The sequence below is a fragment of the Prionailurus viverrinus genome, chromosome C1 (genome assembly GCF_022837055.1).
Source record: "Prionailurus viverrinus isolate Anna chromosome C1, UM_Priviv_1.0, whole genome shotgun sequence".
Classification (NCBI taxonomy): Eukaryota; Metazoa; Chordata; class Mammalia; order Carnivora; family Felidae; genus Prionailurus; species Prionailurus viverrinus.
The window spans coordinates 60753010-60780098 of NC_062568.1; the positions used below are offsets into that span (position 1 = coordinate 60753010).

The following is a 27089-nucleotide window of genomic DNA, read 5'->3' on the forward strand; positions in this document are numbered from 1 at the left end:
TGCTTTGGAAGTCCTCCATTCAAACCCAGACACATGAGTAGGAGAAAGGCATACTGGGGTCAAATAATACCAGATTCTCACCTGTTTCTTGAACACATTGATGGAACTGAGAAGCTTGGTTTATTTCCTCAGTGTGCTTTTCAAGATGAGAGGCCTGTGTTTAAAGATAATTTTAAATAAATAAATGTTTTTAAGAAGTCAGTTATTTTAGTACTGCATATATATTCTTCATTTCACAGTGATTTTCATTCAAGACGTCGGTGCACTTTGAGAGATGCTAACTAAACTTCTATCCCTTAATTAATTAATTTTTAATTTGAGAGAGAGGGAGAGAGAGCAAGCATGGGGGAGGGTCAGAGGAGAGAGAGAGAGAGAGAGAGAGAGAGAGAGAGAGAGAGAGAGAGAGAGATTGAGAATATCTTAAGCAGGGTCACATTCAGCATGACCCCATGATCCTGGGAGCCAAAATCAAGAGTCAAATCTTGAGCCAAAATCAAGAGTCAGATGCTTAACCAACTGAACTACCCAGGTGCCCCTCTATCCCTTGTTTTAATGCATGGGCTCATGGTATAACAGAACATATATAAATTAACAACTAAAGTGCACTTAAAATTTTAGCATGATCATTTTATTTTTCAAAGAACATCAGTGCCAAAATGGGGACATAGATGCTGATGTATATTGGTATTAAATACATAAAGGACATTAAAAGCAATTGTTTACAATGAGGTTAGAATTTCCACACAGTTTTGGAAATGGGAAAGTATTGTGTTTCTAAGTAGTTACCATTTCTGTTTCAAGAACGTCACTTTTGTGTGCTTTGGAGGCTGCTTGTTCATTTCTTTCCATTTCCTGGCTGCTTCTTGAAATGTCCACTTGGCTGCTGTGGATTATCTCCTGAAAGGAAATGAATGAAGAAATACACCATGTTTTAATAAAAGTTTGAAAATGTTAACTTTTTTTTTATTAATGCAATTTTAGTGACAGTCTTCTGAAAAAAATTAAAGTTCCTCAGTGTATTAGTTTTCTTGGCTACTGTTACAAATTATTAAAAACTTAGTGATTGGTTTATAACTGCACAAACTTAATATATTTTACAGTTCTATAGGTCAGAATCCCTGAATGGATATCACTGGGGGTGGTGACAGGTGTTAGAAGGTATGCATTCCTTTCTGCAGGCTCTAGGGGAAAATCTATTCCCTGGCTTTTGCAGTTTTAGATAGCGTGCTTATTTTCCTTGGCTCACGGCCCTGTTCCTGCTCAGGTTTCTCACACTTCCATTCCTGATTCTCTCTTCCAATCCCCTGTTCCACCTTGTGATTACATTGGGCCAATTTGGGTAATCCAGGACTCTCTCCCTGTCAAAAGGTCAGCTGATTAGCAGCTGTAATTTTATTTGCAATCTTAATTCTCCTTTGCCATGTAACTTAATATATTCACAGATTCTGCAGATTAGGACATGGGTATCTTCAAGAGCCATTATTCTGCTTACTACCCTTAGTAAGCTATAATATGAGAAAGATGAATGTCAAAACGAAAATGCAAATCCTTATGGAAAACAAATGTATTTTGTTGTTTATCAGCCAACTTTTCAGAAAGACTTTTCAGCCAAACTTTTTACAGAAAGACATTCTAGTCTCCAAGTTTGCCATCTAGTTTGATGACACATCCAGAGTTCAAATGAAGAATATAACCATTAAATGTAACCAACATAAACAGACCATATTATGCTAGTATGTATGTCTCTCTCCATGCATGGGGCAACTTTTGATTTTGGTTAAGTTATCACAGGCGACCCTGGCTGAATCGGATACTTTGATGCTCCTATTAATTTTGGTGATCCAGCCCTGTTGTTACTATAGAATGTGATCTGACATAAGTATGTGATTGATTGATTGATATGATGAGTCATTTGGCATATTGCTAAAAATCTTAACTTCAAAAAATAAGGATATGAAGAGATTCTAAGAACACATGAATTTGAACTTGTTTGAAGTTGGAAGTTCACTTTTATCTTGATATCTACATGACCATCAAATACTGTTTTTGAGGTCTAATTTTTAAAAATGTGTCTTTGTAGAAAATAGTCAGGTGAGCCAAGGTCCATTATTTTTCACCAAATATGAGCACTAATTTTTTTTACACAAAGTTAAATAATTTTGAGCAGTCAAATTCTAATCCTTTAGACTAAAAATAAGTTTATAATTGATTAATGAGAACTTAACTTGTTTCTTTTGTTTTTGTTTTTTTGCTAGCGGACTTTTTCCCTCTAAGGGTATTTGGTATACAGGGTAAACGTTCTGATTAACCAAGCAGCAATCAGACATCTGCCTAGAGATATATAGCATGATCCAATCTTATTTTACTTTTCTAGGAAGGAGAATTAAGAAAAAAAGTTTGGATATTCTTAAGGAAAAGTTTACTTAATGAATGAATGACTAAAATCACAAAATTCTATTAACAAATTGATTTTGTTCAACACTCTATTTGCCAGAGAATGTCCTAGAAATGAGATGGAACAACAAACAAATCATGTACTTTACTTTCTCAAGAGGGAGTATAGAAAATAAATAATCCATATCCTTTCCTTTAAGTTCAAATAATCAAAATTTGATTTAATAGGAAGCTCTGCATAATTAAGTTTTATTTAAGGAGATCAATAACACTGGGCTGCAGGGAACAATAACAATCATTGAAGGCTGCAAAGAGAAAAAATGCATGGTCTTTTCATGATCATTGTTTACAACTGTGACAAGCGTTTCCATCTATGAAGATATAATGGAAATATTCTTTTTTTAAGTTTATTGATTTATTTTGAGAAAGGGAGGGAGAGAGAGAGAAAGCAGGATAGGGGGAGATAGAGAATCCCAAGCATGCACTTCACTGTCAATGCAGAGCCCAATGTGGGGCTTGAACTCACAAACCGCAAGATTATGACCTGAGCTGAAGTTGGACGCTTAGCCAACTGAGCTATCCAGGTGCCCCTAAAGGAAATATTCTATGGCTTTCTTATGATACAGATTAAACAGACAATGAAAAAGCAAAGGACAGTGGGAACCTGAACAGTACCAAGATCCTTACTGAAGAGCACCATGATCCATTACTATAGAATCATGTCTCTACTTAGTTCCAGGTGAGAAGCTATGGACCAGAGACATGCTTATTGGTGTTTTAAAATTGGAATTAGTTAATCCCTACAAAAATCAAAATTTCTGCCTGCTTTTGAAAACTTTGAAGATCCAGCAACACTGGGTTCACATTTCAACATGGGAGTTACTTGCTGGAACAAACTAAGTAGTGGTCAACCTTTTTAGTTGGGACATGTACTTTTGAGTTGGTCACTGTTCACATTATTCACTAATAAGTGACACCAAGTTGACATTAAAACAACAACAACAACAACAACAACAACAACAACAACAACGACAACCCTGCCTGGAACCTATAGAAATTTTAGCTTCTTATACTTGCTGCTAATCATCAGGTTGAATGAGTCGAGTTGGTGATTTGAATCTGTATGTTAAGACAAATGCAAGCAAAAAACAGTAAATAGATGTAATTTTGAAATATTTTGAAAGTTACCATTTTCTGGGCACTTTATACTTAATGTGTATCTACTTGAGTAAAAACAATCCATGCCTATCATATCTAAGTATGTTTTCTTGTAGGAGATGACACAACATAAAGAGTACAAGGGTACATAAATTTTGTTTAGAGCTGGAAGTTTCTACTTATGTGCTATTACTAAATAGAACTGTAATTGCTACATTAGTTTGGTATGTTACTGTCCATATGTCAATTTTATTGCCCCCAGGTTGCTATAATTTATATCCAATCTATCTTAAAATATGCCAAGATTTTATTTCTATCATTACTGTGTTTCATATTTTGCAGCTAGTTAAGTTTGGATTTTAAATATGCCTTCCATTCTTCTCAGTTGCTGTGTCTACAAAGTACAGGGTTAGGTAAAATGATGGGTCATCATGATGCTCAGGAGAAATCAAATTACACAAATAAAGTGCAATAAAGAATTCTGGCAAGAACACCATACATAAATTCACACAAAACAATTAATAAAATTTGTTCCTGAATATTAAATTCAAATATAGCTCAGGCTGCAAGAGACAAAAATGCAGTTGTTCACAGATGGATTAACCAGGAATCAGAAATGGGGACTTTGTACTAACTCCCTCCTCTACTGGGTATGTCATAATATTGGGTAAGTCACTAAATTACACTTAATTTTTTTTTCATTTCATCCCTCCATTTATAGAAAAAGGAATGATACATGTCTTCTAATACTGGAATTTAAAGAAGAGAATGTGGCACAACCACAAAATAATATGATGTTTGCATAGCTCATACCAATCTGATGTTGGCTCACATATTAGACAAGTATCTTACGAAAAGCTACCCTTGATATATATACTTCTTCTAAGGAGATTTCTCCAGCACAGGAAAGACATCACATCCTGCCTACCCAACTTACTATCATTATAGGAAAAAACGTCGTACATTTGTACCAATAAAAATTCAAACTCAGGAGCCTGGGTGGCTCAGGCAGTTAAGCCTCTGACTTCGGCTCAGGTCATGATCTTATGGCTCATGGGTTTGAGTTGCATGTTGGGCTCTGTGCTGACAGCTCAGAGCCTAGAGCCTGCTTCAGGTTCTGTCTCCCTGTCTCTCTGCCCCTCCCCTGCTTGCGTTCCCTCTCTCAAAAATAAATACACATGGGGCGCCTGGGTGGCTCAGTCGGTTTAAGCGGCCGACTTCGGCTCAGGTCATGATCTCGCGGTCCGTGAGTTCGAGCCCCGCGTCGGGCTCTGTGCTGACAGCTCAGAGCCTGGAGCCTGTTTCAGATTCTGTGTCTCCCTCTCTCTGATCCTCCCCCGTTCATGCTCTGTCTCTCTCTGTCTCAAAAATAAATAAGCGTTAAAAAAAAATTTAAAAAAATACACATTAAAAAAAATTTAAAAATTCAAACTCATTCTAGCGCAATGAGTAAAGAAAGAGTAGGACCAACTTTTTTATGGTGACTCATTATTATTGTGACTTTTAGGAGTATACCCAATAAAACAAAATGTGATGAAAGTTTGGCAAAATAGTGCATAGTAACTGCCTCACTATGGTAGGAAAAAAATTCATGCTCAATGCCAATAATTTAGCTATTTTACCCACCACTAATCTCATTTTTAATAAATCTAGAAATAGTTATGATGTTTTAATGCTGTTTGTATCTTTATCAGACATAATACCAAAATTGTGCTATTTATGTTAGCAAAAATGTCAATGGATTCAAGGTTTGAAAGAATAATCAGTTCTTCCTTTTAAGTGATGAGCATAACAATTTCTATTGATATATTTTGTTTCTCTAGATTTGGATATATTCAAATTCAGATGTGTTTCTTCTGCCATGAGTTTTTCTTTTCTTTTTAATAAAAATTTGCTTTAAAAATTTACAATATAAAATTTGATTTCCCTAGGGTTTGAGCTTCAGGTTAAGGCTTTTCCACATTCACTATACAGTTTTGAAATCATGACTCAAAAATTATTTTCTGTTCGAAAACTTCTATAGAGAGTTACGTATTCCTGCTTCTTTTTTTGTTGTATTTCCATCCTCTCTGTAGATATCTTTATTACCTGCCTATCACATTTTATAGCCATTATTTTATAATATGAATCTCTCCTTTAACTAGACTCCTGTATCCTCAAATCTCAATGTTTAGCATCTGGCAGACAGTAAATGATCCCTCCCCCCTTGCCCTGAAATATCAAGGAGTAAGTGCATAGGCAAATAGTCATATTTTTTTTCCAAGAGTGTGAAAATTTTATAATTTTAAATCTAGTTTAAAAATTGAGATTATAAATTTTTTCCACATAATCCTCTGATTTTATTTTTTAGTATTTTGGCTGACAGTCTTTGATACTGAACATTTCATAATTGGTGGAATTACTGAAGCTGATGTGTATAACAATAACATGTCAATCACTTTACAAAGTGTTCTCAGAAAGAGGCCCCTTGGTAACACTGCAAGTGATCAGAACATTTATGGATGAACATGGCAGTGCTGTGATGCCATAAGGAGTATTTGGCATCTTAGGAGGAGAAGCCTGTACCAAGAAAACAAAGAATGCACAAAGGCAACAAACATACAGAAAGGGAAAGAACCTTTCAAAACAGAAAAATATATTCTCAGATAGCCTTTTTATAAAATGATCTTCATGGTGCTAAATAGACTAGTTTGTATGTATGTATGGATGGATGGATGGATGGATGGACGGATGTATTTATTTTTAGTGAATTAGTATTCACTGAGTTGATGAAATTGAAGTGTTGTCAGGCATCATCTAGAAACAGAATACATTGAGCAGAATTACTATGACATGAAGAAAGCAAGCTGAGATATTTATGATCAATGAAAGACAATACTTTATCCTAATGCAAAATATTAAAAAAATCTTTTAAGATAAGGTAGTGACTTTCTCCTTGGAAATCATTGCATCCCTAAGCATGTTTGATTTTATATAGCTTCACCTATGCATTTATTCAACCAACAGCCCTTGAGTACCAATGATCTCCATCACATTGTGCTAGGCATTGTCAGCATTGTTTTAATAAAAGTTTCTATAATTATATCTCAATGTACTTAAATGTCTACCAATCATCTATCCATCTATCGCTGTATCTGTACAATATATAAAAATATATTCATATATTAGAGTAAAAAGTCTCAGCTTGAAATTCTCTTGAGGCAAGGTTTGTAATATATACAGGTGCATGAATTATGTAGTTTTATTACACAAATATCTGGGAGAAGTATTATCATTCAATTAATTTCACCTTTTTTTCACTGAAAATAATTATGCTTTTGTCTTATTTAGCTACCAAGAGCAAAACCTAACTTTTTAAATAAAAAAAAACACTTAAAAGTAGAAATATTTGACTTCAAAAAGAGGTTTCTGAATAAGCAATGCCAGCTTTAACTGCAAGAAGTCTGACTGCCTCTTCTTTCCAAAAATATTATTTATAGAGCCATATTCCTGTTTCCAAAAATGCTGAAGATTCATAAAAAGGACATATAAAAGATACACTCTCAACTGGGCCATCAAACATATTAGTTATATAAATAACAGTATTTATTTGACAAACTCAAAAAGCAGGATACATATAAACATTCAATTTACTGTAAAGGATGCCCTCTAGAAGTTTTATGTAGATGTATGTTAAAGATATATATGTACGTATACAATATTTCAGATCAACATAGACATAAAGCATCTTAAAACCAAAGAAGCACTAGGATATAAATAAACACAAAAGTATGATAAAAGAGGCTAAATCTTAGAGTCTCAAGGAACAGTGACATTATAAATAAAAAACTTGCAAAAAGAATGAAAATATTTTAAAGAAAAAAGAAAACCAGAGGTTACATGTATCTGTTAATTAATGCAAACCAAAATAAAGAAACAGAAGAATTCCACCTCTTCACTACCAACCCTCCCTCAACAGTATCCAAGAGATTTATAAGCCCTGCCAATTCTATGTTTAATGATCTCTTGAGTCCATGCCCTCTTTAGCCTAAACTTTTGACCCATTTAAGTTCCTTATATTTAATCTATTTCAGTAGTCTCCCAACTTTTCTTCTTCCATCTAAACTTGACCCCCTTTATTTCAGTCTTAGTTAGCCAGAAACATGTTTCATCAGTGCATATCTATTCATTTTACTCTCCTATTTAAGTTTCTTCAATGGCTCTTGATTGTCTTAGAAAAATGTAACAGTTCTTTAACATAACTTAGAATTTCTTTATTATCTGGGCTTCGCCTGCATCTCCAACTTCACACCTCAGTTATGCCTCACTGTATTCACAAATATATCATACTCTTTTTACCTTTTGTGTAAGATCTTCCTTTTGCCTAGAATGCAATTCTATATTCATGAAAAAATTATTTCAAATCTCAGCAGGAGCATTCTCTGTTCTCACATGTCCTCCTTGACCATCTTTCATTCAGAGTAATTTCTGTCACCTCCTTGTGTCCCAACAAACCTCATTTATATTTTCTATCACAGAATAATTGCACTTTAATTTTTGTTATATGTCTATTTCTCTGATATAGTGAGCTCCTTGAGGGCAAAATAATATACTCATCATTGAATTTTTGTGCCTGACATATGGTGGGTGCTTAATGACTATGAGCTGAATAAAACATACACACACACACACACACACATACACACACACACACACACACACACGGCACAGACTCCAGAGTCATTCTTCTTGAGTTAGGACCACGTTTGCTCACTTTTTTTGGGCAAGTTAGTTAGATCTTCAGTGTGTCCATTTCTTGTCCTCTTCCCCCTACCCCCAAATACAAAGGACTAATAAGGGAATAATAACAGTGCCTGTCTCAGAAGGTTATTGTGAGGAGGAAGTAGGTTAATATATGTGAACACCTGGCTCATGAGTGCTACATTATTGTGTGCTATATTTACCTAACAGACATTCATTGAACACTTACTTTGTGTCAGCTATTTACACAGTAAACAAGGCAAAAAAAAAAAGTATGGGATGAAAGTAGGTTGTCTGTGGCTTTTCTGTGAATTTTACCATCGAACTTCACCATGAATTTTTCATTACAGAACAAAGCCCAGAAACTAAAGAAGAAACAAGTTCTAATACATACGTTTGTTTTTTTTTTTCCCCCACCAGAGAAATAGTGGATTTGGGTGGTTTATTAAAAGAGAGATAAGCAAAAAGTGCCTGTGCATATTATGACTCTGCCAAATCATTCTGGCTGCTAGGACATGGAAATACTCTACAGAGACATGGCCAGAGACTGCCTTTGTGATCACCTATTCAGTTTTTCTATGGTTTATCTTCATGAACTGATACCCAGTGAACAGTCAGTTCATAGTGATTTCATCTACAATTACTCATTTCTTACTATACTTAACTCTTTCCTAAAAGTCCTGTTGTATGACTCTCATGTAGACAATAAATTAAGAAATGTTAATATTTGTAGATTACATATCTTTTTATCTCATCACAACTCTCAGTTTCAACCATCAGAGTCTGACTGATTGAAACAGGAAAGGTAATTTGGTAAAGAGACATTGGGTGGCAGAAGTGGGGAGTGGAATTTATAGAATTTTCAAGATATCCAAAAATAAGACTTGGAGATTTTATAGATGGTAACAGAGCTGAGTAATGCTGCAGAACCGTCTGGTGAATGCACCCATGCTGCTGACACTGAACACCAGACATGTTCATTGCCAAAGCTATCAATACTATATAATGGATGCTGCTTCTAGAATAGTTATTTCTTGAAATTGGATGTAGCTAATCTCCTGCCACCAGCCATAATTAAAATTAATTCCAACACAGTCCCTGCTTCTGATGTCATTTCATTACTTCTTTATGCAAAGTCTCAGTTGGAGTATCTGATTGGTGCAGTCTAGTTCATAGGTCCCAGAATCTGGCAAGTCTAGGAGAATAAGTGTATAGTATTTGCAGCTTCTCTAGTGGAGGCCGCTTCTGCCTCATTGGGTAGAGGAGTTCCCAAGTATAGAAGGAATTTCAGATGTCAAAAAGAATGAAAAGTGCCCATTACCTCTGCTAAAAAAAGTATTATTTATGAACACTGAAGTCTTCTTAACCAAATGGAAACCAGTTAAAAACACAAGTATAGGTATTTACTTTTGACAACAGATAACACAGAAAACACTATGTCTTATAATGGAATAGAACTGGGCCTGTTTCTTGGCAATGTATGTTCCATATGACATTACAAGTACATGTAGGATGACTTTGAGACAGTACAATTTGCCTGCTAAGAGGTCATAAAGAGTTCATGGTATACAAACCTGCCTCCTTCTTTTACTATCTCTCTGAGTCTCTATGGCCATCAGTCTTGTTCATTGGGAGTAATGACATTTCAAATTTTTATATAAATTCCAAGTAAAAGGAAGAAGCCCAACAAAACAGATTTGGCTCTGATGCAAGCATTTCTGTTTGCATTTCTGTGCAAAAAAGCAGTGTAATTCTTATTTTTTTAAAAATGTTTATTTATTTTGAGAGAGATTGAGAGAGAGAGAGAGAGAGAGAGAGAGAGAGCAAAAGTGGGGGAGGGGCAGAGAAAGAGAGAGAGAGAGAGAGAGAGAGAGAGAAGAGAGAAAGAAAGAGAGAATCCTAAGCAGGCTCTGCCTGACATGGGGCTTCACTTTCAAGACAAAATCCAGAGTTGGACACTAACTAACGGAGCTACCCAGGTGCCCCAAAGTCGGTTAATTATTAATTATGGTTACAAATGAATTATTCTGATCATTTGGGTTTTCTTCAAAATAAGGAAAAATAGGGAAAAATAAAAGGATAGCTAGTTGCAATTTCACTGGTAAATATATCTACTAGCAATATGGGGAATGGAAAGAGATTGAAGTGGCAGATAGGAATATTACATTATGGCTGGTGTTTGTCATCAATTCAAGTGACAAATCAGGTAAATAAGTCACAACTAATTTCAGACTCACTTAGAAGTCTCATTTGTAGTCTGCTTGGACAGAGAGTGGGGAACCACGGAAGGAGATAGATATGAAGGGCTACCATTGATTGAGTGTTGTACACAAAGGAAATGTGCAAGGCTCTCTTCACACTTGTATAATGTCTAAGTCATTTAAAATTCTACCATTCCTAATTCTACATGATGATTACACATGAACGTAATAAAAGAGATTGAAGGAAGAATGCTATGCAAAATTTTAAAGACAATAAACATATACCATGAATATAGTGTTTTTGTAAGAATTTCATCAGCCAGCTATTTTGAACCAATGTTTTTAACACCTAAAAGCAGTAAGCGATGTATTCAACTCGCTTATATTATGTGCTTAGAGTGCGTTTGAAGTAGGGATAAGAAGAAAGGAGAGGCATTATCTTCAACCAGTTAACTATGCTGAAGAACTGCACAATTCTGAGATGTCTTCAAAGAATCCAAAAATTAATAATCAACTGCAGTAATTTGTATTGTGCATTAATTCTTAAAAAAAAACCACTGGGTCTTTCACTAAAATATACTTCCTTTTCGCTACTATAGCAGGTAACTACACATTTTCCTTTCTTTTAGGGTTGGTGATTCAGTGAACCATCTTTTCTATTAGTATAATATTGGTCATCAAGTACCAAGACTCAACAAATAAAAAAATGCCAGAAGTTTGAGGGGTCTCAAAATTGAAAAGAGGTTCTTATTAAAAAGGACCACAGACTATTTGCTTTAAGTATATGCTTAAGTAGTTTCATTTTACATAAAAAATATCAACAACTAATAAAAATTGAGCCACTTAACTCCTATAGATTTATAGAAAAAAAATCGGATGAAATGAAATTTAAGGACATACTCTTTGATCTGTAATGGATTTCCTCCCAATTAAACTTATCAATACCAGTGCACTGCAAAGAACAGAAAACCTACCCACTTGCTGGAGGCTCATAACTGCAGATTAGGTTTGTTCTATAAGGATGGATCAGGGCAGATGAGATGCAGTCATTGATGAAAAGGAATGACAGGTCTTTAAAACATTTCAAGTATAGTGGTCTATGAAATACTGGAAGATAAATACTTGACCACATATCTCAAGATTATAAGAGAGATTATACTGAGTGTAAGTGCCAAACACAGAGCCGTGATTATTAAATGATTTAACGAGTGTTTTGTGAGAAATGATATTGTCTGTCTCACCACTCTTTTTAGAGGAACAAATCAACATACTTACATTTGGTTCTAATATAGAAAAAGTAGTTTTGTGTGTGTCTATAAGTTTCTCATGGATAACATTTTTACACTTCCTCCTTCCCACAAATTATTGCTACTTTCCTTTGTCTGTTTTCTCTACTCAGATGGTATACTTTGTCAATATCATAATTCCCTCCACAGTAATGAAAAAGGCCCAGAAAAATAAGGACAGTGGAGGAAAAGGAGTTGAGGGGGAAAAAGGGAAAATTCCTGTGTTTGATCCTCCAAAAGAAAAAAACAAAGACAATATAATTTGGGGGGACTGTTGTTATTTTTAGAATAATAGCACAAAATATTTATGATAAAGTCCCACAAACTGAACCCCAGCCTAAAGTACTGACTTCATCAAAGTTCCTCCAAATCTCCCCCAAATATTTCTAAACATCGTGTGATATGATGAATTTTAGTATTCAATTTTTCCAATTTGTACTCTGAAGACAATGAATTTCAAAAGCTGTAGCAGGATAATGTCTTTAGCACTCCTGGTATTTCCACCAGGGTAAAGAAGATAGATTGAGCGCTTGGCTCCCCCTGTTGGTATCAATCTGGTGGCTGGTATATAATGCGCCCTGTCCTCCTGGTTGGGTCAGAAATGAAGTAGCCTCAGCTGATTCCTAAAGAGATGAATCCACGGTAGATGACTATGGACACAGAGGGATAAAGAATAAGCACACAAAAAAAGGCTGTTAGAATAAGATGTAATCTTACTCCATGTGCTGTGATCTTGAGATCTGCATGGAAGCTAGAAAAAATAAATTTCCCAAGCAATATCCCAGATAGTACCTCTGCAAGAGCATGGTGCTCAGAACAGAATGTTTTAATGTCTCTTCCTTTTCTCAGGCTTGTATTTTCCCAGGATTTTTTTTCGGTGGGGGTTATGATAATTTGTAATTTTCAAACTAATAAATGAACATGCAAAAGAATAGACAAGCTTGACTCAATCTAATCACTTTCAAAGATTCATGAGGATGGGTTTATTTTGAGAAATATTAGACCCAGAAGTAGAAAGAGCTAATAATACCTTATGCCAAGTGCTTACAGAAAGCACCCATTTTCATACAAGTGACTATGTGGAAAAAACATTTTGCAGCTTCTACAAATTCCTCCAAGCATGATGGTTCTATAATGTTAAAGGTTTCTTTTGTTACAATTTTCCTTGCTCCTCAAAAAATAGCAAAATCTATGAACTGAAAATTCTGTAGCTTGCCATTCTAACAATTTAAAAATAAAGCAAATTTAACTAGTATAATATATTGTTTCTATATTTGAGAATTCTGTTAAGTGTAATTATACAAAGAGTACATTTCTATCTTTAAACTAATATGAGACTTCAAATTGAAGGAGGGGCCACATAACTGCATTCCTTCTTCCAGCTTTTCCTCCCTGTCCACCACCTCCCATACAAGACAACATAAAATTCCTCTGTGTCAACATATCTGTGTTTTACATCTTCATCAACATCACATACTTTTGGGGATCACTGGGAACATGAAACTCTGGGCTGTGATTTTGTGTTTTGTGGGCAAGGGGCCAAGTGACACTCCCTCAACAACCCTGGGCCCGGAGATAAGAACAATACCACTCATTTTCCCTAAAGCAATCCCAATTCATTTTATTTGAAAGGAGTGAAGGGTGTATCTGTAAGTGCACTTGTCTTCTGCAAATGAAATTGAAAATGGGTTCTATAAGAACAAATAGCTTTACAGAAACAAAAAACCCACAGAACCATTAAGAAGAAGAGCTGTGGAAATGGTACTCCAATAATAGGGGTAAACACTGCTCCTACAAATTCTATTTTGGAGAATGAGTAAGATGAATCGTGGAAAGAAAAGCAACAAGTCAGGATTTTTTTAAAGCACTTGAATCTGTGCTTGCAACTCAGTCTTACTTATGGGTTTTTTTACTCACCACTGAGGCTCTGACAGCCTGAGAAGTAGTGCCAGGGCCCCCTCCGTATGATAAAATTGCTAAACCCCTCCACGTCGCCAGGGGGATTAGCTCATTTAGTTATTAACAGCGTAATAAAGGATCCCAGGCTGAATGCACGCACTGGACAGATGCGCTATTTCACCAAGAAGACAGTTTCCACAAAGGACCCAGGCAAACATTTTGCCAATGTCTTCACAGTGTGGGATTAGAATGAGCTTTCCTTTATAATGATGCACTTCCGTGTCCTGCAATACTGCCACAGGGGAGGGAGAAGTGAATCCCTCTCTGTGCTACAAGGAGAACTCATAGACCAACAGATTCTGCAGAAAGAGGCTGAAATTGGAAGTTGCAAAGGGACCATGACTAAGACTTTATGGTCATGCCTCAGCACAGTTAGCAATTGCCATCAACTTCATTTAGGGACAGCAGAGGTTGAGAGTTATAGTGTGTGACTCCAAAGTAATGCAATTCATGTCAGTAGATCACAAACAATAGTCTTATTGTACTTTATGGGCACTAATTGTGTCTTCAGGAAAGAACACACATTGGTTTAGTTTTGTAAGGAGCCAAACTGACTATGAGTAGGTTCACTGCATTATTTAACACAGTTTATCACTTTATAATTAAATCCTGTGTCTTTCAGAAAATAATATTTGTATAGAAATAGCAAAGGCACAACCTGAAGAGATATTAGGTGTACAGATTGCATATAATCCTGTAAAATTAAAATTTTCTGATAAAAGATAACAGTAATGAGTTAAGTCTCAGTTTTAATTATTGGTACATTAATGTGGTCTAAGCTAATAAATTCATTCATTTTATTTTAAAAGTTTTGATACATCTTTCCATAGTTCATTTATATCATTAAATTATTTAGGTTATTTTAAATATTCAAATATATCTTTGTATATACACAAATAATGGCATTTCAATATTGTCTGCCATTAACGAAGGAGCTAATGGGACTTGGCGGTTTGAGTAAATTGGTTGTTTGGCTGACATTTATTATATTCACCATGATTTCCTTCAGCCCTTGCTTTCTCTGTTCTCCACAGTCCCTGCTCTGTTCTTTGACTTGAGATGTAGGCATCTCAAGAGAAATGTCAATATAAATAGGAGGGTCCTGCTATCAGATTGCAGAAGAGTGAGGTGGGCAGAGAAGAAGCCTCCGATGAGAAACAAAGAGGGGAGTAGTCATCTCTGGGAAAACAAATCCTGGCCCAGGTTTGTACAACCATGTTCTTTGCTGCACATCAGATTCACCCAGGGTGGGTGGGTGTGCCTGGGTGGCTCAGTCAATTAAGCATTTGACTCTTGGTTTCAGCTCAGGTGATGATCTCACGGTTCATGAGTTTGAGCTCCACATCAGGCTCTGTGCTGACAGTGCGGAGCCTGACTGGGATTCTCTCTCTCGTCTTTCTCTCTGCCCCTTCCGTGCTCTCTCTCTTTCTCTCTCTGTCTCTTTCAAAATAAATAAAAAAAAAAAAAAAGAAAGAATCACTTTTAGAACTATACCATTCCCTGATCCCTGACCACACACCAGAACAATTTAATCAGAATTAACTGGGCTGCCTGGGGAGTTCCAGTGTACTAACCTTAATGAGGTGACTTAGGTAACCTAAGTTCCCTCAGAGGTTCCATGGCCCAGCCTAATAGCGAGAATGATGTGATTCTAAATCCTTATCTAGTCAGAGAAGAGGTAGGAGGAAACAAGTCAAGGGCTCTGAAAAGATGCCCTGCTTCTGGTTCTGGGTGATGTAGAAACCAGTAGACAGAGGACTCATTGAAACCCACCACCACTACATCCCTGTTCCCCCAAAGAGGGAAGCCGGGGATAGTAGCGGCTTCATAAGGAGTGTGGGATGCACTTCTGGACAAGTCACGCTCATGTAGGCCTTATGGAAGCAGGGTTGGTTGGAGCCTGTAGAAAAAGCCTTTCTTTCTTTCATCCTGAGAAATACAAATTCTTCTGGAGTTTAGTTTGTGTTTTTGCTTTTGTTTTCATTAGAGTTGGTGCAAGCAGTACTCACTGCAGTTAATTTACTTTGCAACTTGAGCAAGGAATTTTTTTTACAAAATATAATTCTTTTTTCTTCGATTTCTGAGGAAAAAACAATGGGATTCCCCCAAGACATGGATAGGAAGAGAAGAGACACAGATGGAGACGGAGTTAATGGGAAGGCCACCAGTGGCAAGGTGGCAAGGCAGCAGAGGCCAGGGCACAGGTGCGAAAAGCAGTAATAAAACGGGCAATCTTGAGCATAACAGAGAGGGTTTTGAATGCAAAAGTAGAGGTAAAAAAATCCATTTATGAAGTATGCATTCCAAACCCACAAGTGGATCAGAGATTGAATTTCTACTTCTTGCTGAATTGAAAAGGAAACTGAGTAATTAGTGTAGAGCAAAGCTGGTTTGCTGTATGGTGTCAGGAATTGGAATGTTTTGGTTAATAAAGTACTCCAGTGAACTGAATTCTGCATAAACCAGCTTGTGCAGGTCTGGCTGCTAGTGGGTTACAGACCTCACTTGGTTGAAGCCATTATTTTATTGTTTGCTTTATTTAGCAAACACTCAGTCTTCTGATTCTGAGTCAGCATTCAAAAATTAATCTCATTGTGTTCTTTTCATTATCAAAGCTCACTCAGCACTAGGCCCTGAGAAAGAGTTGTAGAAGATAGTTTAAATGGTTTGCCTGTGGGAAATTTATGTGTATTGGTTGGCCTATTTGGAGAAAGGTCAGGATGATTCCCTGGCTGGTGTCAAAGGGAAAGAAACAGTTTTCTGGCAAATAGGAGCCCTTATTTCTTAGTATTTGTAGATCTTAGCACTGTATCATGAAAAAAAAAAAACTACTTGCTATACTTCCTTCATTCAGACAATTGGAGGAGTGTTTCAAGTGCACAAACCAGAAAATGTCACACAGTAGGCTCCACCCCTTCCAAATATTTCCCTCTCCCTTCCACACATTAGCTAGAACAAGCTGAGAAATCACAGCCCTCGTGGAAGCAGAACAACTCAACACGGCCCCCACTCTTTCTCCTTTCCTCATTTATTCAAGCAGGATAGTCTTTTTGTTTGTTTTTTCCCGATTCAATTCGTATATTAATTATATTTTCCTCTCAGTACATCGTGTCACAATACTGCGAATAAAGCAGTCTTCCAAAGCAAATGTTATGTTCTTCATTTGTTCCCATTTGAAACACAGGCTTTATTCATAATGGCAACCCAGGCTGCAGCGGACCTGTGCAACATATGCTCTACACATACTCCTCTCCTCGCTCTCCAGGACATCCCCTCCTCTTGTCGTTTCCTATAGTGGGGGTTAAGCACTTTTCCTCAAAAGGAGACCTGCTATTACAATTTTTAAAATATGCACTAAAGTTACTGACTACTCCAGAGCAACATATGCCCAAAGCATTCAGAGGGATGTTAATTTTAAACTAATCTTTAATTACTATTAATGAGCTCCTGGGAAATGATTCTGTCTCCAAGGGCCAAATAACTGAAGACAAAAAAAAAAAAAAAAAAAAAAAAAAGCTGAGGCGTGTGAGGTGTGAGGCAAAGAACAATGTCATTCTCCTTTGTCTCTTTACATGCACATAAAATGTTTACGAATCATATTCTCCTTTGAGAATAATTACCACTTGATTATGCTTTCTGGGCTTTAGTGGCAATATTGCTGATGATAATAGCTGATGTTTATTGAACGATTCATATATGCCAGACATTTTAGGAAGAATTTTACAAGGACCAACTTATTTTATTCTTAAGACACACCTGTTACTTCATCCTCATTTTATAGAAGAGATCAGATGTCTAACTCTGAGGATGATAACATGGGCTGTCTGGCTCTAGAACCAGCAGGCTGAAGCATTACTCAAGCTTTCTCAGTTTAAGTGAGATTACTTTAAGTTGTAATGGTTATTTAAAAAATAGCATACCCAATTAAAAGACAATATAAGACATGCTTTTGATCACAACCTTATGTGTTGATAGAGATCTAGGTTAGGTTGGTACTGATGATAGAAATCCATGACCTTGAAAAATTACTACGTGGCAGAAAGCTAAAGGTAGTTTTAAAGCACTTATATGAGAAATGCTTTGCAATGTAGACATTTTGCTGATAAAAAATATGTTTAGTCTGCTAGAAAATAATTATGGGTCACCTTTAAAGAGTCTAAAACACACAGATGTCAGATTATATCTGTCACAAGCTGTCAAAAATGTTTTCTGTCAGCCTAAAACTGTCTAGGGATTGTTCCAAATCCACATAATTTTACCGAGTGCTAATGTTTGTTAGGATATTTGAAACAGCAGATATATGTAGAAAGACACACACTGTGTTGCAGCTTCCTCCTGTCCACATGAGACTTGGCCATAGGGAGCAAAGGTCAGGAATACTTCACACTCTTGACATGGATTTTAGTGCAGCCATTTTCACATAAAAGCAATTACCTAAGCACTGTATTGCACCGATTACTTCCAAAATTTTTGGAGCTCCATCTGCTCTTTCCTACTTAAGCCACTTAGAAAACAAAACTGAAGCAAACCAAGCAACCCCAGAAAAGTAAAGGCTTCCAGGACTTCAAAATTAATAAGCACAGAGTTACTCAGTACTGCATAAGTATAGGGGACAGAAAACAAAGAAGAAATTCATATGAGAAGATGAAGGTCAAACCTTGAGTGTGAAAATATGTCACAAAAGGGGATGTCTTAGACTGCTAATAGGTCCAAGGTTTATTTGAGGGGCAGATGGGAATGTTGTAAAATTAGACTGCGGTGATAATGCACAGCTTTGTAAATATACTAAATAGCCATTGAATTGTACACACAAAGTGGGTGAATTTTATGGTATGCAAACTGTATTTCAATAAAGCTGTTTAAAAAGGGGAAAAAAGGAAGAAAAAGAAAGTCCTGAAAAGACAGAAATCACAGAATGGGCAAGTGAAAATGAACTCAGAAAGAGATGATGGCAGTTTCATTCCAATAACACATGTATTCTAACACCTTCTCCAGCATATTTCAAGGCACCCTTTTAAGAATATGGGAATGGATTACATAAAGTTTCCCCAACACATTCTTTTGAGAAGCTGAACCCTTGTCCCATGCTTCCCTCACTCAGCGGGTCTGATTGTCCAGAGTGGCTCCCTTTTCTAATTTACATAAGGATACTCCATAGGCTAGCAGTGATGCTGCTAACTTAAACAGGTAGAACCATAAAGCATGACAAATCTAGCATATTAATTTTTACATGCTAAATTTTTTTTTTTTTTGGCCAGGGACAGATTTTGCAGAGAGATAAATGTCAAGTACTTTCAACAAACAAAGACTGAAAACATCTGGGTGGACAACAGCTTAGGTAAAACCGAATCAACAATCTGCCTCTACCTGTGAATGTCCTCTATCCCTGCTGATAAGAGAAGCAGGTTTTAGAATGCATTTGATGGCTTTAAAAGTTTAAGTGAGTATGTAATACATGATTTTTCTACATTTTCCTCTCTCTAATCAAAATTGACATGTATCTCAAATTTCTTTTTAATATGAAATTTATTGTCAAATTGGTTTCCATACAACACCCAGTGTTCATCCCAACAGGTGTCCTCCTCAATGCCCATCACCCACTTTCCCCGCCCTTCCCCCCCCCCATCAACCCTCAGTTTATTCTCAGTTTTTAAGAGTCTCTTATGGTTTGGCTCCCTCCCTCCTAACTTTTTTTCCCCTTCCCCTCCCCCATGGTCTTCTGTTAAGTTTCTCAGGATCCACATAATAAGGATTATAAATTATTTCATTTTCTGAGGTACAGATGACTTTTTTCTTTCATCCTCTTACAGACTTGCATACATTTCAATAAAAGACATTTACTCATTTATTCTAACATGTTTCCTTTATGTTATTTATATTACGTAGCATTATGACCTAGGTGTAGTCATTCCTTATGGAATTATTGGGGATAATTAGCATGTCTCAAAGTAGATAATGAAACTGAAGTTCAGAGAGGTCACGATAGGCCCAGAGTCCTGCAGATATTCAGCCTTTTAGTGTACATTTTTTATTAGGCTCACATGCATTAATATTTCATGTGCTAGAGCCCAGACTACAGTTTATAATAACAGATTACATTTGCAAGGAGCTTGTGTGTGTGTGTGTGTGTGTGTGTGTGTGTGTATCTATATATCCATAAAACATTTATATGTTGCTGCTGTTTGGTTTTGCTTTTACCCAGGATCCACGTATTCTTCTCCCTTGATAACTGAATGCTGAGAACTTCCATTTAGGTAAACAGGTACAGAGGCTTCCACCAATCACCATCCCCTGGCTATAGCAATTAGTTCTAGGAAAAGCATGAGTGTTCATTTAGAGCCAATTAGATGCAGTAAGATTTGTTCCTGAAACTTCTGGGAAAAGGATCTTACTTTTTCTCTGCATCTTTTTTTACTATTATCTGAGGGAAACCTGGGTGAGAATGAGGCTAACTCAGAGGAGGTGAGGTTAAAAAAAAAAAAAAAGAAATATAATCAAGGTGATACACTGTGTAGTGCTTACAGTGGGCCAGGCACAGTCTTAAACACTTTACAAATATAATTCATTTAATCCTCTTAACAGACTTATGAGATAGGTACATTTATAATCTTCACATTATAATCAAGGAACTTGCCTAATGTTATGCAACTAATAGATGAAGGAGTAAGGATTTGGACCCACTCTTAGCTACTATGCTATGGACATACGTTGGGCCCTTACATTAAGGGTAAGGAAATACATACTTAACAATGGGTTCTCAAGAAAAAAAAGAGAAAAGAAGGAAGAGAGAATGAAAGACTGTATGCCCCTAATTTGTTGCATTTGCCAGTTTCTCTAGTATAAGTATTCTCACTATGGCTGATTTGAAGCTATTTACATGATATCATCTGGTTTGCAACATTCCTAAAAATTTAATAACCAGAGAGTTGGTGCAAGCCAGCTGCTCTAGTAAGCTACCGGAGCTGACACCAAATCTCCCTTCCACAAGACTGCATTTTTGTGAATCTGTGATGTTCCTTTTGGTGTATGACACTTTGGGTTGGGCTTTGTGTCTCTTGCAGTATGAAGGAGTCCTATCTGATTTCAAGTTTCACGGATACTGAAATACTTTCATGGAAGCTGCTCTTTGTCATATGAGACCTCCACAGTAACCTCATGAGATGGACAAATCACTCATCAGTTGTGCCATCTTAATTGATCAGAAACTGAGAGTTGAGAGGTGATGAATTTCATTTGTGTAGCATGGACTACATAATTTGCCAGAACTGGTGCAAAATGAGAATGCCAGAATTGGGTCCCTTGTTCAAAAATTATTAAGAATTTCAAGATGATGACAGCAGAACGTTAAGCTAAGTGCAGGGGCCTTCTGAGAATGGGGCCGTGAGTAATCACCTACGGCCATGCACCATGAAGGTGGCTGTAGGTCTGTGTCACTTAGCTGGTCTGGCGGCCTCTAAACTGAGATCTTTAAGTCCCATAGCCCTTACACTCAGTCACAATATTTCCCTGCAAGATAAAGGATCTGTACATAATTCATTTCTATGTGGAATTTGTTACTTAAGTTGTTAATTATAACTACACCTTGTATCGTTGATCAGTTTCAAGTAAACACACAATTGACTCACTTAAAGACTCCTATGTTGCAATGCCTACATATTGGACCACAAGTATATCCAATCTTAATTTCTTATTTACATTTTGTTTCTATTAGGCAAAGTTAAAATACATCGTACCATAAATTTATTGAGCTATTTAGACTGCACATTTTTTTTTTACTTTTCAGACAGAGCCAGAAAGAGAAAACAAATGCTATTTTACATATCAGATTTGTAATCATTCTATTGTTATATTCCCCCCTACCTCTTCCACCCTCCCCCACACACATATGATACACACACAATTGCCTTCATTTTGAAAACTTAGGTAACTCCAAATATCCTAGGGATTTTTCTTCAAACAAACAAACAAACAGACAGACAAACAAAAAACAACCTTTTATCTTCCACCACAAAATTTTAGAAGTACCCCAGTTACTCTCTTCCTCGTGGAAAACATGGACCTAAATACGGCTGTTCACAGTGCAATTACTGTTTTTCAAAGTGCTGAGCTAAGTCTAATGGGTTTTATTACTGGGATTCTCCCATTCAAAAATCATCATAACCCATGACAATATTTGGTGATATATGATAATGGAGGAATGAAATGGGAAAAAAATCTTTTATATCAGATAAAATGTAGAAGTTGCATTATGCAGTTTTATATAACATCTGGGTTCTACTACTCAATTCTTGATGATTTTAAGGAAAACAGAAAACTCATCACAATAATCAGCTAAATAATGCTTCAAATTTAATCTGTCCAAACAACCAGCAGATAGTTTATCATGAATTATAACCTAGAAGCAGAGGCTCAATATAAACATTTGCTCTCAACATTTCTATTTACCTGTTGACTAACCCAGGAAACACTAGAAGCTGAGAAGAAAAATATTCCAGCATGCTTCCCTAGAAAAATGCTCCAAGTAAGGAAATCAGTACAGTGGTATGCTTTAAAGATGATTTTCTGAAGCATTTTAAAATTACAACATTTGTTAATGAGTAATGAAAATAAATGTGCCACTAAAGAGGGGGCTTTCTACATTGGCCCTGGAAGAGAGGACTTCAACCCTATGTGATTTATCCGTTACCTGTAGTAGTATTACCTGCTCAGATCTTTTCTGGTGCTGGTATTGGTACTGAGACAAGGTATTACAAGAAGAAGCAATTTTGTCCTTCTCAAATTGTTTCTTCACCCTGGCCAAACCACCAGGCACTGTGCACATTCCGGATTCCTCCATCATCTAAGATGATTTAAGAAAAGGGAAGATTCAGTTTTAGATCTGCTCAAGATGGGATTTGCAAGCTATTATTTTTTATAGCTGACAATTATTGATGGGTGGTATATTAAAAATATAACAATACACAGTTATTTCAGTAGGCCCTTATAGAAAACTTTAATAAAAATAATTTCTCTGTGTTGTTTTCTCATTTATCAGTCTTTTGATAAAGTCAGAGGGAACTTAAAAATATTGAGTTAATTCTCCTCATCTCAGATAGATTTTGATATCTGGAGATTAAACCTGTAGAATGTATTTCTCTAATAACACTCAGACTAGTAGAAATTAGAATAATGGATTCAATTTTAACCCACAGTAAGGTTGTCATTAAAATCCTAAACATCTACATAGGCAACACATTATTCAGAATATTTAAAACATTTGACTCATTCCAAAATGTATTTAAATCACTAAACACGAACAAAATAATTTTCTCTTATGCAAAAATGTCAATATAAGTAATAATAACAACTACTTAATATTAGTGCTGAGTGATTTCTATGTGTTTGCATATATCTTGTCATTTGATGTTTCTCCAACTCCTGTGAGATATGGGCATTTAGCCTCATTTTAAAATGAGGAAATTGATATTTGGGGAAGTAAGACAACTTGTTAAGTTCTCATAGCTGGGGTGTGTGTAGGAGCTGAAATCTGAACCCCTATCTGTCTGTTTTAATGACTGCTGTTTGTTTTAATCACTAGTACTAAAGGGCAGGCAGAAAAACAACTCCTCCGGGACTGGCATACCCCGGGACTCAGCTTTTAGTATTGTGTGAGAATCAGAGGGTTTAACATCAGAAAAATTCTAGGCTATCATTGACATTTTGCAGAATAGAAAGCCTAATTCAATAGGCATCATTTGGAACAACTTGAAAAACACTGAGGAGCCTTGTCAGATCTCATGCCCCTGTGGGAAGTGTAGAAACTTAAGGGCTTTGGTTTTGATGATTCAACACACTCCTCAGCCTAGCAGGCACTCTAACCCAGATGGGATGATAACTCTCAAGCAAACAGGCCCCATGCCAACCAGCCCTCCTCTAGGAAGCTTGGAGGGCTGCTTAAAACTGGGAAGAGATTCAGCAACCCTTCAAACTACAGGGAGGTCTCCTGAGGTCTGGCCCAGTCCTGACATAACCTTGAAGCCTTGAGACTTGAAAGTAACTGGATACCTGTGAGCTGAGGCTCCCATAACATGGACTGTGGACTCCAGGGATCCTGGAATCTCTACCCAAATATGTAGTTTCTCAAACTGATACTAAAAATACAACTATTATATAGTGGGTTTTCCTAAATTCCAAAATATTGGAGAGTGAGTTAGTACTCAGGATTATCTGAATTACTAGCAATTTCAAGTGGTTGCTTTAGCAAGTTCATAACCTTGCCCTAATTCTGTGAACTATCCAATATTTAAGAATATGCATATTTGCTGTATGGAAAGAAGGGATAAAAATGTATATTTATATGTTTTAGATATATATTCTATCAAATTCTGCAACAAACTTCAAATATAAATCCCGGCCAGTTACGGCCATTTGATACATGTTAAGGTCATGAGAAAGTATGGCATCTATTTTGAAATTTAAGATAAAGAAGGGAAAGGGTGATTTAAGGCCACGATATTTCTTGTACCTTTCCCCGTTGCCATTTAATGTACATAAATGGCCTTCCTTGATTGATCAGACATAGATAATATAAGAACATTAAATTATGGAAATTAAGGCAATTATTGTTAAGAAAAAGCCCACTCTTTCCAACAACTATAAACAATGTCCAAATCATGTGCAAATTAATCTAATAAGCCTCAGTAATTATGTTAATGACTGAATACTTTCCTGGTAAGTGCATTTTCACAAAAATATCAGTTCTGATACTGAACATGTTGCTTCTCATCTACCAAATGGATTAAAAAACCCCAAATATACCCATTCCTTTCCTTTAGCATTGCGCTTTGGAATCAGACCATGTTACATGTGCAAAAATGCATACAGTTGGTTATTTTTGCCAGGAGTACAACTATTATACATTATTGTTGCCACTCACCCACCTAAGTGAGGAAGTCCGTTGAGCTGTAGTTCAGTGGCGGTTATATGGTTTCTTTATTCAGCTCAGCTTGTAAGTGAAGGTTTACATATGTGAGATGGCAGGACCTGCTCAAGGAGCGGTCTTTGGTCACCAGCTAGAGTGATGTTTCCTTGCTCAGGTGGAGAGAGCATCCCTGTGCCTTTGCCTTGTTTGGCCCCATGCACTGTACATTTCAACTAACCCGTGTTATTGTCAATGACCACATAACTTAGATTGTTTGTATTAAACATTTTTATGTTGATCCTTATTCAATGTTTCTTAATCTCAGACTCAGAAATAAGATTTGGAATCTAATGGGCATGCCCATAATAATTAAGCCATTTTATTGACAAACTGATTTAAATACCTCACACAGAACCTAATTAAGTTATTTTAATAATAAAGTAATTTAGCTACCTAACACTTACCTAGGTGAATACATTACACATCATTTATTTTCGTTGTGAAGAACTGGCCTTGGGTCCTAGGGTATAGTAGAAATAACATAACTGGGGAATTGGACAAATAGTAATTCTAATCCCGGTTCTGACACTTAAAATCTTAGACCAGAATTTGTGAACCTCGGTTTTATTTCTTATAAACTGGGAAAACAATGTATTTTCCACATATTTCTTGTGAGTGCTAAAAAAGATAAAGGAAGTAAAACTGCTTAGCACAGAATCTGGCATTTTAATTCATTGCTTAGCAAATGTTACCTCTCCCTTCTCTTCTAGGGTGCTTCTGCACACCATTGCCTTTCCATGGGCATGACTTTTATTTAGGTTTAACCAAATGCCATCTGGCTGAGGCTAGGATCATCAAAAACTGATCTCAACATGACTGAAATATAATGGATTCAGTTTGGGGCTGAATCAGAGACTTCCAGATTATGCACATAAAATAATGGTTTTTTTGTGTAGACAGAAATGTTAATGGCAGTTTCCATGATTTTTTTTTTTTTTTTTTTTTGGACAGAGAGCAGGGGGAGGGGCAGAAGAAGAGGGAGAGAGAGAATTTTAAGCAGGCTCCATGCCCAGTGCAGAGCCCAATGCAGGGCTCAATCTCACAACCCTGATCATGACCTGAGCCAAAACAAGCAGAGAAGCATTATTAAATTATTTATATGTAGGCTACCTTCATAATAGCATTAACATTTTTTTGTGTGTTTGTATTAAATAGTGGGATAATTTAGTTTTCTTAGTGCCCGATTTAAATATTCTGTTTTTTAGCACAGTATAAATACAAATTTGTCTTATGGTGTATTCCTCCAGTGCCTGTAAGATAACAGTCTTCCAAAATAAAAAAAAAATTGTTTACTAAATAACCCCTCTCTCACTAGGTACTTTCAAAATCAGTCTGTTTCCCCAAGAATCTTTTCTCCTATTTAGAACACTAATTTGTAGTAAAGTTCCCTAATGATCCAGCAGGGGGTGCTATCTAAGAGGACTGGCAGGAGGCACTGGAGTGATACTATTTATTTTGGAAGAGATCTAGCTACTTCTGTGATTTCTGTACATTCATTCAAAATCCGTGCTGCATCTAAAATGGATTTTAATGACTATGTAACAACTTAAATGTCATTTAGAATTACAATATTGTTAATGAGTTTGGCACAGTCAGCCTTGTCTCTAAATAATTTGTAAAGAAGAATGTTAAGAGTAGCTATTTTAGAACGCCACCCTTCTTGGCTATTCTTTCTCTCTCTTTCTCTTTTGGTTAAATGAACAACTTTGCTAATTTGGAGATTATAATTATAAAAGAGTAACCTTATATTCCATTAAGCTATAAAGCTGCTACTAATAAAATGACTCATCAAACCCTGTGGATTGAAGGCCACAGATGATAGAACCCAACAAATTCTTTTGAATATGACTTTATTATGCTTTGGCTCTAAAATTGGTGGTCCTACTGAATCCTGCTGTTTCCTATAATCATAATTGGTTTAGCAGAGTGCCTACATTGCTAATCTCCCTCATTTCTATGTTGATTAAGCTACTCCTAATGGATTTAGTGCATACAGAGAAATGAGAAAAGCAAAAAAAATTTATACTGCCAGTGAATTTAAATGAACTATACATGAGACCAAGGAGGGCGGCATGCAGACCCACATTATTAAAATTTGAAATTAATTCCCAACCTTCCTGAGGAGAATAGCTATAGGTTAAATGATAATGATGGCAATAATAACACATTTATACTCTGCCTTATGGCTTACACGTAAATTATCTCTTTGACTTCTCTCTAAGATCCTCTGTGGTAGATGGCTATTCCCATTTTTCAGTTAAGGAAACTGAAGCTCAGGGAGGGGTTAAGATAGTAGCCCAAATTCACACAGCTAGTAAGTAGCAGCACTGAAGCTTCAATTCACATCCTTGCCTTTGATTCACACTATGTGCTTTCTCTGCTTCATCCCAC

At 36.3% G+C, this 27089-nt stretch overlaps 1 protein-coding gene across 26 annotated transcripts in view; it reads right to left on the reverse strand.

Annotated features, from left to right (window-relative positions):
- XIRP2 (xin actin binding repeat containing 2) overlaps positions 1–27089 on the reverse strand; it is a 698239-nt gene that overhangs the window by 22169 nt on the left and 648981 nt on the right. For all 26 annotated transcript variants that reach the window (XM_047872634.1, XM_047872633.1, XM_047872623.1 and 23 more), the window contains 3 exons: positions 22440–22577; positions 787–897; positions 82–154 (listed from right to left, as the gene is read on the reverse strand). In XM_047872634.1, coding sequence (XP_047728590.1) covers positions 82–154; positions 787–897; positions 22440–22577 — 322 coding nt within the window. The remainder of the gene's footprint in view (positions 1–81; positions 155–786; positions 898–22439; positions 22578–27089) is intronic.